Source organism: Nyctibius grandis, chromosome Z (assembly GCF_013368605.1).
Source record: "Nyctibius grandis isolate bNycGra1 chromosome Z, bNycGra1.pri, whole genome shotgun sequence".
NCBI lineage: Eukaryota > Metazoa > Chordata > Aves > Nyctibiiformes > Nyctibiidae > Nyctibius > Nyctibius grandis.
In genome coordinates, this window is record NC_090695.1 from 97780544 (window position 1) to 97796113 (window position 15570).

A 15570-nucleotide genomic window follows, 5' to 3' on the forward strand; every position below is an offset into this window, starting at 1 on the left:
TCTTAGCTGTGGCTGAGCAGTGGGATGGGGATGGTGCCTCGTCCCGTGCGGCTCCGATCTGATGCAGGCAGGACAGAGCCGCCTCCTGGCATCCTCTGCAGACGTGGAAACTTTCAGGGGACTCCACTTCAGCCTCGCCGGAGAACTGCAGCCATTTGAAATGTGCTGCTCGTTCCCGAGCCATAAGCAGGGGTTTGCAGCGGGGACGGGATGGGACAGTCCTGCTGCTGCCAGCACCCATGTCTGGTGCTCCCACCCACCCTGCGTGGGACCCGCTGCAGGGACACCGCTGCTGCTTTATTTCGGCACACAGAAAGCCGATTTCCCGGAGCGGCTGAGTCAGCGGTGGCAAGTCACGGGGAAGCTGCCTTTCCTCTGGGAAGGGCGAAGGAGGGTTGGGTGCCGTCCGCTTCATCAGGATGATTTGCTCTATTGGAGAAGCTGCCCTGGGAATGACTTACTGTAACTTGTCCTGTGCCTCGGCAGCGCCGGGCTGAATCACTGCCTGGGCTTGCTACGGAGATGGGGCCGCTTTCAAGGAGCCGCAGAGCCCGGAGCAGGGCCACGTCCAGGACACTGCAGACATGTTCCTGGCGCTGGAGGGGCAGGAAGGGAAGAGAAGAAGGGGAGAGGGAAGAGCTGTTTGTTTAGGTACCAGCAAACATCCTTTTGCTCCCTGTCTGTGCTGAGATAAGTGCGATAACAGCCCCTGTCGCAGACCAGGGAAGGCAGCACCATGTGTGGATGCGGGTGCCCAGGCGCACGGGACCGTTTCCGTACAGGCACAGCCTCTCCTCCCATGGTGCCTGCAGGGCACTGCGATAAATCCATACAGTCCCCCAGGGCTAAGCATGTGCAGGTAATAGGAAGGGATGTTTCCTTCGGATCCCCATCTCTTCCCATGCCTGACAGGTGAAATCGCAGCTGGAGAGACCACGTGGTGACCGCACAAACCGCTGCTGCTCAGGGCCACATACTAGTGGGGTGAAGGTGTTTCACAGCTCCTCCCGGGACAGAGGAATTAGGGCACTTAACCCACATTAGAAATAGTCACACACTAAAAAAAGCACGAGAAAATAAAAAGCAACTGAGATAATCAGAAATGGAGCTACAGACTCACAGACCAAATGTTCACCCAGTGCATTACAAATACGGATGCAGCCGACACTCCTGGACCTCTCCATGGCCGGATCCTGGTTTTGCCTCTTCCCACCCCGCTCACAACGTGCAGGGCTCGAACCGACCCGCCTGGCTCCAGCAGCACTCCCAGCCCCTCTTCTGCTTCACCCCAGCGCGTTGTGTAAACACTGCGGACAAGAGGGCGTTAACGCCGGTCATCTGCAAACCACTACAGGCAGTGGAAATTTTTAAACTGCATCGCTTTTCGGGATCCAAATATTCTTGTCTGCGAGCCCTCAAGCCACTTCATGGCTGCAGACGGGCTCCTGATGCTCAGCTCGAGCGGAGCATCTCTGTGGCATCATGTTGGAGAGGAGCTGCCCCACGCTCAGCTCTGGCACCACGGGCAGAGGAACCACTGAGCTGCCACAGCTTTGCCTTGGAAAACGCACACGCTCCTTCAGTGTTTTGGGCTTTTCTACAATAAGTTGCTCATGAAGAAATTTTAGATCCTCCAGGGGAAGCAAATAAAAAAAATCCCGAACAAATAATTTCCAAGAGGAAGTCCAGTGTCCAGACAAACCCAGCCCTAACGGTGCTTCGTTTCCTGCTGCTGGCGACGCAAGGAGCTCTGGAGCAGTGCGGAGGTCGAGGCTTGAAAGAAGACAAAAGGTAAAAAAGCAGAACGGGAATATTTTCTGTCTCTGGAATGATGCCGAGATTCGAGGCTGACACATCCATGTGTTTTCCATCTCTGCAGCGCAAAGGTTTTAGTCTTAACTGCCCTCTTGGGTTCTCAGTCGAGATTTGTCACTGATTAAAACGGGCAGTGGCTGGCATCCTGCACGCCGTGAATTTGAAGCAAAGATAGTCATAGATTGCTTTTCTGAGTGAAGTCCTAGGAATAACAGGAAGGAAAACGTTAGCAGAAATTTAAAGCACAGCTCAAGGATCCAAGAGCAATTTCTGCCTCGTTAACTCTCAATATTGCAGCGTGTGAGCTCAGCACAGTTATTAGTGGGATTTATTCTTCGAGCATCCCTGTAAGGTAAGGACGTGCTTCCACTGTGCTCAGTGAGAACACGGGCCTGGGGTAGGTTAAGGTAGGTCTGTACCTTTGACTCAACCTATGCACCCCACGGGCTGCTTGTGGTGCAGATGGACCAGTCATGGCTTGGCCAAGATGTTGCCAACCACAGGGAAAACCTTTTGGTCCAGCCTCCAGGCTGACTTGCTTGACGTTCTGACTTTATTTTCTCTGTGTGCAGAGCAAGTAAGCTATTTTTGCAGATATTACGGGGATTTCGTATAATTTCTATTGCCCAGATGTGTTGCTTTATATCAGTGTGTTAAAACTCTTCAGGTACACAGAATGATTAAGAAGCTTTGCATGAGCAAATGGGCCTCATACATAAGCTGTCTACCTTGAGCTAGAAGATTAAAGTCAATCATGAACCAAAATAATCAATCAAGGTGCTCTCTCCAGCTCTAATAGTGTCAAGAAAATATAGTTAAATAAGAAGTTGCACACAAGAAGAAAGAATCACATCATTTACCTCCCTGAACTGGAACTAATGGTTTCTGCCCTTCCCTAGCAAAGGTCTGTGGCACCTCTAAAGCCCTGCGTGGGAGGAATTTGGGGTTTTTTGCTGGCAGACACCAGGAATCCCAGGTGTCGCTGGAAAACCATCACTTTTGATGTAGGTTATTCACAGCAGGTGAAAAATGCGTAAATAAAAATCTTGATGGATTATATTTAAATCAGGGTACTTCCAAGGTCAGTGCAAAGCAAAAAATACATTATTTAATCTTCTGTTCGGCCTTGGATTGAGCATGGTAGACAACAGTGTCCCTGGTTTGGGCATTGCATCCTCACCAGCGCTGTGAGGCAGCAGCCGTCAAAGGGTTTGTATTGCCAGCTCTGGTCAGAAAGACAGACACACCCTTTCAAAAGGGTCTGAACAACGGGAATGTTTGAATTTAATGCAAGGAGACTGGTATTTTCACTTGCTTTTTGGGCCAGGCAGAAATACCTGAACAGACAATCCCTTTTGGTAATATTTTAATCTTGTCTTTCTACTCAGAAATTCAGAGGGGAAGAAAAGGGACAGAAAAAACACAGTCTTTTTAAACCTTAGCTAAAGGGTTGTTTCAGTCAAAGAAACCTTTCATTACACTTAAACAGCTCTCCAACAATAACATATATCCTAATGTTATAATGAACACAACCACCAGACATGCTCATCACTAAAATTCACTGAAATTAACTGCCTTTTCATCAGGTTCAGACGCCTCATTTCATCGTTCATGAATTTTCATTTTGTTTGGCAAGACGTTGCCCAACAAATAGATCTGCCCATTTAGCACACGCGGAATTTCTTCCTTAGCATCAGATTAAATTCGCATTTGGTTGTTGAGTTTCATCCTGGTTCCACTTGCAGAGGCTGGGGGCTGTGTTGTGCTTCATGGCTTTGGAGCGGGAGGCTTGAAAGTTTTACGGGAAGAGCAAATATTTTATCTTGAAATGACCTATTGCAACCAAACGGGCCAAAAGTTTCCAAAGACAGGAGACCAGTTTTCCTCCCAGCCGTTAGGATGTCTGCGTATCTGTCATCATCTCCGGGTTTTTCTACCCAACAGGAAAAACAAGATTTCTGAATCGAACCAGGTTGAGATTTGCAGGTTCCCAGTACGGAAGACAAAGACAATAATTTATACTACCAGTTTTAATCTGTTGCTTTCAGGATGCTCCTGTGCATCTCTAGAGAAGTGTCATGAAGGATGACCAAGGAGGAGCATACTCAGTTTTGCAGCCTCGGGGCATTCAGTGCGGTACTAATGCATCATTTCAGGCAGTAAGGAGCACGTTGGATCACGGTGGGAAGGAGGATGGATGTCCCTCCCGTGCGGGGAGCTGAATGATGTGCGGGAGAGGCAGCCTCCTGGCCTGGGCTCTGGTGAGTCATGGCCATAGCAGAGCAAAGCCCAGCTTGTTGTTTGCTGTCTTCTGAAGAAGATAAACCTGTGCAGCTGAAGTCAAATCCATCATCACCACATTTGACAAAATAAGGTCACAATAATTATCTTTAAGGGAAAAAGCAAACGGCTAAAAACAACCTCTCGCTTTATCTCACAGGTTTTAAATTCTGAGCTTCATCCTTTTTGTAACTTTTTTTTTTTAAGGCATCAGATTTGACTTCCCCACCACCACCACAAGAATTATATTTGCTTCTCCTCTTTTCTCCAGATTGACAGGATCTTGTTATCAGGAAATCCTTACCAGGTTTGTTTCCTTTCCTGTTGCACATTTTATTTCTCTGTTTTGAGGTTTTCCTTCACCCGATCTCTGGTTTTCTGCTGGATATCTTCCAAACTTAATCTCATACTTCTGAATTCATCACCCTTTTCTTGCAGTCCTCTCAGACTCCTTTCTCTCCACTTCTTTCCTATTTTACTTCTCCTGTTCTTTCTTGTCTGTTAGGAGCAGACTACAAATCTGGAACTCTTTATTCAGAGACATCATTAAGGTTTCACCTAAAAATAGATATTGTGACCAAATAAATGTATCTGCCACTTCAGTGAGCTAACTTCACTAATTTTTTGAAGAAAAATGTGGTGTGGGGGTGTCAGCTCTAGGATGCCCTGAACTGACTGGTTTGTTGCCTGGTTTGCTCTGTTTTTTTTTTCCAAATGCAATTTCTGGCCAATAACTTGAGTAATTGTTCTTCATGAATCATGCAAGTGGCCACGATTTCTCCAGTGGGTGCTTGGATTATAGTAATGTGAAATGTGCACAGCCTGAACACTGATTTTTCACCCAGACTTTTTTTCCTTAAGTCACTTCTAAAAATAAGAAAGTCATTCATCTTAGGGAGAATAATGGCCTATAAAAATGTAAAGTAATTTCTTCATATTTATGAATCCTTTCCCTTCCACCCATTACGAACACCTCTCTTAATGAATGTTCTTTCTCCTTCATGAAGGTATTATGAGCACTTATGTGCTCCAGTTTTAATGTTCTGATAATGTAATCAAATACCCTATACTTTATCCCCAGGTTATTGACTACCCACACTCCTGAGAAGGGCTAAATAGCTTTTAGTCCCAAAGAGGATATATTGGCTCCGATTGCCTGGGACTCTGAGTGAAAATAGAATCATAGAGTGGTTTGGGTTGGAAGGGACCTTTAAAAGTCATCTAGTCCAATCCCCCTGCAATGAGCAGGGACATCTTCAACCAGATCAACAGAGACCGCTTCAGCTTGCCCTAAAGGAGTCACCTGGTGCCTGGCTTCTTGGTGGGTCTTCTTTAGACCATTATGTATACAGACAGACTTTAATCACATCAGACGAGACCCCAGAAACATTACACGAACCCCAAATGTTCTCCACAGTGCAAACTTTCTGTTCTGGTCATGTACGGGCTGGTTATTTATGACCTGCTGTCCATTTAGACTTGCACTGCATTTTTGTTCCTGTTTGGCAGCACAAAGATGGCTTAAGAAGTGAATGAAAATTAAAAAGGACTTAATGAAAATGAAATTCAGGCCCTGAACACTGATATAAAAGGAGTATTAATCCCTCCTCAGACTTGTGCCTAGAATGAGGTACAATTATGAATAGAAAGATCATTTCAAGTTATGACAGATTTGATGAAAGAACTTCCACTGCTGTCAGAAGGAAAGTTATTATGTTGCTGCTAATAAGTATTCACCGGGTTTCCAGTGAGCTGGATTACACCAAGTAATAAAAGGTGTGAATGACAGTTCTTTTGGGGCAGGTAAGAACTAGAAGAAAGCCTCTCCCAAGAATGCCACTACAATCCAAGTACCTTGCCTCGTATCGACACTTTTTTTTTTCATATTTTCTCAGCTGGTCCATTTTGTGCCCAGTGAAGCCTTTGTAGAGCTCCAAGGCAGGATTCCCTCTCTCTCTCCCTTTACAGATGGGACCCGTGTGTTCACTGAGCTCTTTCTGAAAGCCAGGACATCTAGCTACTACCTTCCACCTCTATTCCAGGAATTAAAGCTTGCAGAAGAGGAGCTGTAAAAGCTGTTCCCAGCCTGAGGTCAACAAGAGTCCATCCAACTAATTGGACTTTGGATAAGGTCCAAAAAGGCATCGGTCCAAAATCTGTCTTGTATGAAACACCACTGCAATCAGTAGAATGACACTAATTATACATGGTATGAGCAGGCAGTTGCCTGTCTCCAGCTCCAAATCTCTCCTTATGAAGGACAACGATGTGGAGCTCAGCTCACCTACTTTGCACCACCTGAAACATTTTCTCTCTGTTCATTTCACCCAGTATTCAGGGCCTCTAGCATTTGTGCAGAGCAAATCCCAGTTCAGCCTGTTTGTTGCAGCTATTTGGCTTTCCATTCTGCACATGGGAAAATAAAAATGGGAAGTGTACACAGAAATTCTGCTAGGAAGAGCAAATGGGTATGGTCAAAGCCTCAAACTGTTTGGCAAAATCACCTTGGAAAGAGGTTACCAGCAAGATGCTGCCAGAGACTAAAGAAACAAATGCTTTTGATTTCTTTTAGTTTCATTTCCCTTCAGGTTTTTTCTCAAAAAAAAAAAAAATCAGGTTTAGGCTCTATATTTAAATAAAGGTTCATTTGCTGTATCTGATTTTGGATTTTTCAGGATGGCAATGCAACAAACAAACAACAGGGCAACACTTGGTGTCTTTTACCGAGCACCTTTCGCAAGGGCTGTTCCAACAGCAGCCAGGCAGCAAGTGTGACTAGAGCAGAACTTGCTACTACAGCTTTAAGCATCTCAGCCTTAGCTTCTGATCTCAGCAGGTTGTGGGTTTGTGTTTGGTTTTTTTTTCTTTTGTTTACCTGGTGTCTCTAGTCAGATATTTCAGCTGTAGGTTATGAGAGACAGGGATTGCCTTTACCATTGCTTGTAAACAGTACGCATCGGGGCACCCTTCCTACCTGGAGTCTCCTGGTGCCACTACGAGATAAGCTAATAATTAATCACAAGAAATGCACCTTGCGGTAACATTAACAGATGGCCCATCAGAAGCTCTGATCTGATTCACCGTGTTAATAATTTCTGTTCCTTTGCTCGGTCCAGCTGGCTTCGCTGAAGATGAGCGCTGTGTTTCTCCTGCTCTTGGTGTCCACTGCGAACGTCGGTGCCGTGCTGGAAAAAGGTCTGCCGAGACGGGAACCGCGGCGCCTCTCGTGCGTGCGGTGTTGCGGGCCTTCCGAGCAGCCCGTCTCCATCGTCTCCTCACGATACACAAGGATGAGCAGCGACCCTGCCTATTCGGTACCCAAAGTCCAGCCCACTATAGATATCACCATCCTCAAAGGTGGGTAAAGCTGTCTATGGTGGTAACATCCTTTATCTTACTTGCTCACCCTCATTTTGCAAGCTGTGCTCCTCCCTACACCAAGAAAATTATCCACTTTATTTACCCAAAAGAAGGTCAAGGAGTGACATGGCACAGGCTGTAGATGTGGGCAAGCGAGATGAGTTGGCAAAAGGCCCTAATCCATCAAAAACCAGAATCACTAGAAGCTCAAGTTAGGTCACGCTAAGAACCAGATGAAATGTTATCACAGAATTACTAAACAGTAGAATTAGAAATTCACTCACTCACTTTCCATTTCACATTTTTTGTCTCAGTAAGGCAAGCAAACAAAAATTAAGCACATAATACAGGAGATGTGCCAAGAGTCCTGTGAACAGGGATTTGCAGACCAGACAAACCCAACCACCTCTCCCAGGCCCAAATCAGACCTCAGCAAAACCAATAACTTTTATTGCCCCAACCTCTGCATGAAGGGGCTGGGTTCATAAATATTGGATTTATGTAATTGGCCTGGTCAGGACATGGAGTTCCACTACGGGACATTGAACATTGGCACTACAAGCTCAGTGGAGCCAAGCTTTCACCTGGCATTTTTATCCTTCTGAGAATTAGGAAGGTGCTGGTGTCTGACCAATGCTTCCAGGTGTCTGTGCTGGGAAAACACTGTTTTAGCAGCTGCTTTTCTGGTTGTCTCCAGCAGGATGTGTCTGCAGCTTGGGCTTCATGTGCTCATGTTTGACAAGGTTTTCCTTTGTGCTCACAGGTGAGAAGGGTGAAATGGGAGAGAAGGGGTACCCTGGAGCAGTTGGGAAGGAAGGAGAGAGAGGGCTACGTGGCTTTAATGGACGGAAGGGACAGAAAGGCCAGCCTGGCCCACAAGGCCACTCCTGCAAGCAGCTCTATGCTGCTTTCTCAGTGGGTCGGAGAAAACCCCTTCATAGCTCCGACTACTTCCAGCACGTCACTTTTGACACTGAGTTCGTGAACCTCTACAAGCACTTCAACATGTTCTCCGGGAAGTTCTTCTGCTACGTGGCAGGAATCTACTACTTCAGCCTCAACGTCCACACCTGGAACTTCAAGGAGACCTACCTGCACTTGATGAAGAACGAGAAAGAGGTGGCCATCCTCTATGCCCAGCCCAGCGATCGGAGCATCATGCAGAGCCAGAGCCTGATGCTGGACCTGCAAGAAGGAGAGGAGGTGTGGGTGAGGATGTTCAAGCGGGAGCGAGAAAATGCCATTTATAGTGAGGAGTCTGATGTTTACATCATCTTCAATGGCCATTTAATCAAGCCAGCTGTAGAGTAGCCATTCATCAGCTTTAGGCTCAGAGCTTTGGTAGATACATTAGTGTCTTCCCTCTTAGAAACGCATATGTCTAGTTCCACTTGGAAGGACTACAGGCCTCCTGGCCTGCTGGCAGGGTTGTCTGTCCATGCCAAGGACACCTGTGTGGATGGAGGTGACTGTTTCAAGGTGGTGCAAGCTACACAAGTACTGAGAAGGCTTCAGACCTTATGTGCCCTGGAGAAGACGCACGCAAAAGGTCCCAGTTCTGCAGCCCTCTGTAGATCCCCAGTAACATCTCTAAAGAGTTTGCCAAGTTCGTAGCAAAAATTTAACTTCTTTGCTGTGCTTTAGACATTTTAATTATATCTAAGGATCCTCTTCAGATTCCAATTATCTGGGTGCTAGTTAAGGAATGTTATCACTCCTACGACAATACTTGGGTATTTCTGCAATGTGCAATATTGCTAATAAGAGCCCACACTCACCAGCACCTACACCAGGTCTGCTCCACTCAGGTAGGCAAGAATGCACCAATGTTAAAAACAATATTTTGCACAGTACATTTACCCTAAATTACATTTTTATCCCATTTCATGTAATACTACATTCTGAGAGCATAATGCTAGAGTAGATAAACAATAGCATATCGATCTGGCAAAGCTTTTTCAGAGGCACATAGTTTTAAGTACAGCTGTAGACACATGCTATAACTTTGCTAGACTTCTGTACTGCTAGCAGTACTTCTCACACAAAACACCCAACATGGCTGGGAATGTGGGTATTTCCCTTTTTAAGGAAAATTTTGGGCACTGCCTCAAGATCTAATTTCACAGTGCTCATTGCCAAGCTGGAATTTGAGGCCATGCTCATGTCTGAAAATTACCATCTTACAGCACCCTCATTTCTGGAAAGTGGAGAAAACAGGAAAGAAAAAAGGTGCTTTGCTGCAAGCAGAAATATTTTAGGGGCTTTGGTTCCTTTTTTTCCTAAAAAAATATTGACATAAGAGTGGAAAGGTACATGCAGCAGCAAGAAACATCGTTTTCCCCAGTTCCTCCTTGCCCATTCCCCAGTCTCTTCTTTGCATCCCAAGCCATTTGTTTGAAGGATACATGAAAAGTTCTTGCTAGGCAAACTGCTTCACTGCTGTACCTCGCCTATCCACAGCTGTTTGGAAAAGCAGCTGAAATAAAGGTATTGCTTTGAGTACACTTGCTCTGAGTACCATGGTTTTATTTTATCTCCATATGCCTTTTCACAGTACAGGGCTAAAACCAGTAGACTGAACATCCAGTCCCATATAACAGTCTCAGGTGGCAATTTTAGTTACTTTAATACCAAAGGACTCCAGAAACCAGACTGACACCAACTCCTCTCCTTGCAGGCCAGTAAAGAGCCACCATCAAGTATCAGGATGGGGAGACAGGGATGTTAATGACCCCTTGCTGTAAAATAAATACCAAATCTTTGAGAGCTCAGAGTCTTCGTGAAGATAGGAACTTTTAAGTAACCTATCTGCAAAGTAAATGCATGATGAAAATGGGTCTACAAGCCTTGAAACATGTCTGCCCCTGCTTCCATCACAGCCTGCAACTCTGAAAAGTGGGAAATGTGAAAGAAACACCCAAGGGCATTTTATGCAGATCTTTCACTGACCTGCTGTCAGCTGTCCAGCTGCTTAGGTCAGGCCATTGCACAGCATTTCCTTCCCACCCTCCTTCTAAAAAGGCTTCCTAATCAGCTGTCTCCATTAGGGTGATGGTAAAAGCCCTAACCATTGCGTTATTTGCAGCACACCACTTACTACTGAGAGCACTCACAGGGAGATGACAGCCCTGAGCAAACACATGCACAGGCAGAAACCTTTCCACTGCACCAGACACAGTGAAGGCATTTGCAAACTGTTTTTTCCAGCCATGTACCACATTTGAGAGCTCAAAATCTTTTTTTTTCCCCCCCCTCCTTTGTCCCTACTTTTAAGTGATTCCCCACCCAGACCTACATTTTGTGGCTGAAGAAAGTCATACTCTGGGTGCAGGGTACCCCTGGCAGAGGACCTCATGAGATGCCTGTGGTGGAGCAGGGATTATTTGCTGAGGCTCATGTGGTCACAGGGCTGTCTAACATTCCTCATATATCGAGTAGTTCATTATAATTAAAAAAGAAAAAAAATGATCCAACCCTCTTATAATGTCATGCCCAGCTGGGTTATTGACAGTGCTTAATCCAGCACTGGAAAAAACACACCCAGAACGTGTTTATGTTCAATCCATGCTGATTTTGGAAAAGTTACTTTCTACCAGGAAGCAAGCAGAATCCATCCATCTACATCACTATATATGCACATCTCCATAACACCCAGGCACACAGTCAGGGATAGTCTCATTATTGAAGCAATGGGATACACTCAGAACGCTCATGACTGATATGCCAGTGGCATAAGCAGGTAAATCACTAAAGCCACATTGGTTTCAGGTGCAGAATAACCTTTCAAATAATAAAAAAGTTTATTGGGTCACACACATTATTCAAATTAGACATTTATAGCATAAAAGAACTAGAAGCCTCAACCTGCTGAGTTCTTTGAGGGGAAAAAAATGAAATATCTAAAAAGCTTAATTTACAAAGACATTCCTACTGCCACCTGTTCAATGCATCCATCATTTTTTTCCGACTTCAAGGGCTGGGACAAGCATCCCTGTTTGGAGAAGTTTAATGAGCCAAATCCAAAGCACAAATATTTGAGATCTGCTCATCAACATACAGGCAGCCTGACAGGGTGTCTCCTATAGGAACAGAATTTAAATCCTTTTTTTTTCCCCCAGCAATATATGGCTTGGAAACTAAACTTTGAAAAAAACCCTCTCAAACTCTCTTTCGAAGAGAAGAAAGTGGCAGGTTTAAGTGCTGAAATCTAAATGAAAAGGAAAAAACTTAATTTGTATTTGTTTTTCCAATTATTTGCCTAAATTGGCACTTTGTATTTCATGCTTTGAAACAAGTCATCAGGGATCTGCTAGAATCTTTTTTCCAAACCCTTCAGTGAACAGTATTATATAGAAATGACAAAACTGCCTCAGCTGCCTTAAATCCCAGGTGCATTTTATTAAGAAACATTAGCTCTCCTGTAGGTCCCTCTCACCCCAGGATCCTTGTGGAAGATGAAGCCCCCATGGCACAAGGCACCAATAAACCAATTTGCCAAAAGAACCTTACCTGTCCTTGGGGCAGGGCCAGGAATAGGGGAAGCAGAGGAACCTGTTGAGATCACATACAAGGAGCTGTAAACAGAGAACAGGAGCCTTCTATAACAGAAAGATTAAGGAAAACATCAGATGAGAAGCATCTAACCCCCAAAAATCTCTTTTGGTTGGCATAGGAAGATGAAAATAGACTTTAAAAAAACATACCCTTTGTTTTCTCACTGCAAAGCTGTACAAGATTTACACTTACTAGCCCAAACTTTGCAATAGGGAGGAGGTAAACTCATCTGACATCCACTCCTTCCTTCCTTTGGCATCAGAGCCCTAGAAAAGCACCCCACAAGGAGAGTGTGCTGTACCAAAAAGGTGATGAATGGAAGAGAGCAGGGAAATGACCTGCCCATATCCACTGGGGGTAGGGCAAGATTTATGTTCAATGTAAGGAAAAAACACTTCAAGCAGAAGGAGAAACAGACTCTGCAAGTGGCTGCAGCATGAAAGAAGCTCTCCATCCCAGGAAGCCTTCGAGGGCATCCTAGGATCTGCCAGGAGCAATAAGGGCAGCTCTGGCTTAGAGCAGAGCACTGTACCACATAGCTGTACAGTGACCCTTTAAACTTTTCTTCCTGTAGATTTAAGTTTCAGCTTTTTTTTTTTCCTTGAGGAAAGCCCAAAAAAAGCCATAAGAAATAGTTCCCACTAAAAAACCCCATACAAAGAAACTGAGCCAAGCCTGCTCTCACATTGCTTTAAATATGCTTCAGCTGCAACTTCCAATATCACAAACTCACACATAAGAAATCCTGCAGCACAGCTCAGTAATTACTGGGCTCTATCAGCCCCATTAAATCCTGTGCTTAGGTCTGTCTGATGACTTCCCAATGTGCTCATTCACTCCCCTTCCTCACACAATTACACTACACAAAGAATTGCACTATGACTTGTAGGATTTCTGCAGAGCCCTTACTTAGCTATATAATTGCTCTATAACTCAGTTTTCCTCATTTTCCCTGTTTTTACCCTTGCATATATAAGACAGGAAAAAAATCCTTAGTTTAGCCTAAAAAAATCACTTCTCTGAGTTCAAACAGAGAAGCATCTGATTTCAAAGAGTCTGACCCTTTTCCTCCTATAAGCTTAAAAATAGCACAGACTTTCCTTCCCCTCCCCTTTTCCTTTCCTGAAGCAGAATTTAAGGGTGGTGCCTGAACTCCTCTTTATATGGAGAAGCAGCAAATTAATTGGAGCCCACCTGAGTCTGCCTTAACAAGGTGAGGGGCTATATAAGGCAGCAGGAAAGGGGGGGTGGCTTTTGGACTTGCTGGGAGAGGTGAGTTTTGTGTGGGTTTAGTGAGTGAGGTGTTGGTGCAAAATTATTAGTGATAATTTTAATTTAGTATTTAATAGAGAATTAGAGGAGGCACTACTTTATTTCACAGTGCTCTAAATGTGTTTATGTCTTCTCTCTTGCCTGTGATGAGCTGTAGCAATACTGAGTGTGAGGGTGCTGTTACAAAAAGCTTTCTTTGTTCCTATTGCTGGTCCTGCAACTTCTTCACTGACCTTGCTCTTAAAGGCTTTAATATTTTTTTTTTGTTTGGTCTTTAAGTATTGCTGTAACTACTCAGAAATATTCTCTTAAAAGAGATGTTAAAGACCTTATAGTCCTGGCTGTGACAAACAGCCAGTGTTCAGGTTAATAGCTCTTACACTGCTATTAGAGCTCACTATACCTGGCAGGGCTGGGGACTGGGCTGGTGCTTAGTGCTCTTGATGCCAAATAGCATCAAGGAACCTACAACCTCTGTGTGTTCCCTGTTTTCTCTAATTTCTCTGTTTCTGCATCCTTGCTGCTGGTCAAACCCTGCTGCTCTGTGCTGTCAGCCCTGCCTAAGGTGATTAAACTTCTGGACTAGTTCATTGACTCTCTGAGACTGTTGTGGTGAGCTGCAAAGCAAAAGTTATCTCCTTTCAGAGAGCCCTTCTTATCACACTTTCTAATTCTCAATAAATGGAGCAGCAGGTGAAGATTAGGTCTTCATCTTGCTGTAGGTTCAGCAGTGAATCTGAAGCACAGTTAATTGCCTTGCTTGCACCCCTATGATGGTAATGAGTAGTAAAGCAGGTGAGAAAAGGAGCTGGAAGGACTGACACTGTCCCCTGTGCTAACCACTAAAGCAATCTGGCTCTTGTGCTCTCCTGCTGCTGCTCCCTCCTTTGCAGCAGCTCTCTGAACCAGGGTTGGGGTTGCTAAGCCTGAAATCCTGCTCTGTGCTCAGCCTTTCAACTGTGCTCTTCAAAGATAGCCCAGTTCCTTGGTTTGGTTTTGGCCTCCAGCAATAAGCCATCCTTTAGTAACTGCTGTAATCACAGATTTCTCCTGGCTCATCAGAAGCTTAGCAAGGGCTGTGAGCTAATGTGAATCAGGCTTTTCCCAGCCAAATGAGACTGGTAAAATCTCTATCCTGCCAACTTTCGCTCAAAATGTTAAATTCCCCGAAGGTCTAGCTCTTCGTGTGTTTTTTCTGCCTGTAAATATTCACAATGGGACCTGACAGCAAGCACGCCTGTCCCCAGCAGCAGGTTAGTGTTGCTCCTTTGATCCTGTGCTGGGCACACTGCCTTTGGGCAGGCTGTGCTATAAACCTGTCTAGGTGCTAAGCAGTTTGCTCTGAGGATGTGCTGGATGCTTTTGGAAGTCTGATTACCCTCCTCATTCCTGAAAGGAAAATTGCTGAAAGAAAGGTTGATTCTTTCTAAAAGTTACACAGAATAGGCCTTTTAGGGCCTACTTTGAGGCTTACTTTTACTAAATGGTCTGGTATCAGATCCTGCATCCCATCTTCTTGCAGCCTTCTTTTGGGCAGGGAGACTGTTTCTGGTGAGGTCTCATCCCTCTTCGCTTTCTGGAAGCATCCTTCTCCGTCGGTCAGGGTAAGAGCAAAAGGAACCTCTGCCTTTGGCAAACTTTCTTCCTCTCAATAAGGAAACTTGTATTTTACAGCAGGAACAGGCAGATAACATCAATGCAGATAAGGAAACCAGGCAACAAATAAAGCTAATGGGTTGCGTTTGGATGAGTTGAATGCAACTTAATGATTCTAGTAAGAACCTATTCACTAACAAAGATTTAAAGTAGCAGATAAAATGCGGCAGATAGAATAGGAAAGTGTTAAAACAAATAGAAATCACTTACAAGCCAGGGAGCAATACAGAGCTAAAAGGCTGGAGACTTTGGCCTGCACAGGCTGTGCAAACACTGTCTGCTTCCCCACCCTGCCCTTTAGTTCTGCTGGAGTAGGAGGGTGGGAATGGTGTTTCCTAAACCATGGGGCTGGGGCTCCAGACGGAGCAGCACGGGGTGCCCCGGGACAGGCTGGGGAGCCCCTCGTCCTCCTGCCTTGGGAGAGCTGGGACACGGTGGGGGGTTCCCTGTCCTTGCTCCAATGCTGTGCCCCGGGGCTATCCCTGCTGAAGCTGGGGATGCCTCTTTCTCCCCCTGCACCCCCATTTTCCATGGTGGTTTTTGCTTTCATGGCAAAGGTCCAAGCAACAGCACCTGGAAGCTGCAAACCTGTGTGCTTTCTCTGCCAGTTTACAATACCTGGCTCCTTGGCAC

General features: G+C 45.2%; 1 protein-coding gene across 1 annotated transcript; it reads left to right on the forward strand.

The window, feature by feature from the left end:
- The first annotated feature begins 1782 nt into the window (after positions 1 to 1782).
- Positions 1783 to 8766, forward strand: C1QTNF8 (C1q and TNF related 8). The gene is made up of 3 exons (XM_068423562.1): positions 1783 to 1791; positions 7212 to 7452; positions 8219 to 8766. The coding sequence occupies exons 2-3, from the start codon at positions 7227 to 7229 to the stop codon at positions 8764 to 8766; spliced, it is 774 nt and encodes a 257-aa protein (XP_068279663.1). The 5' UTR covers positions 1783 to 1791; positions 7212 to 7226.
- Positions 8767 to 15570: the final 6804 nt, after the last annotated feature.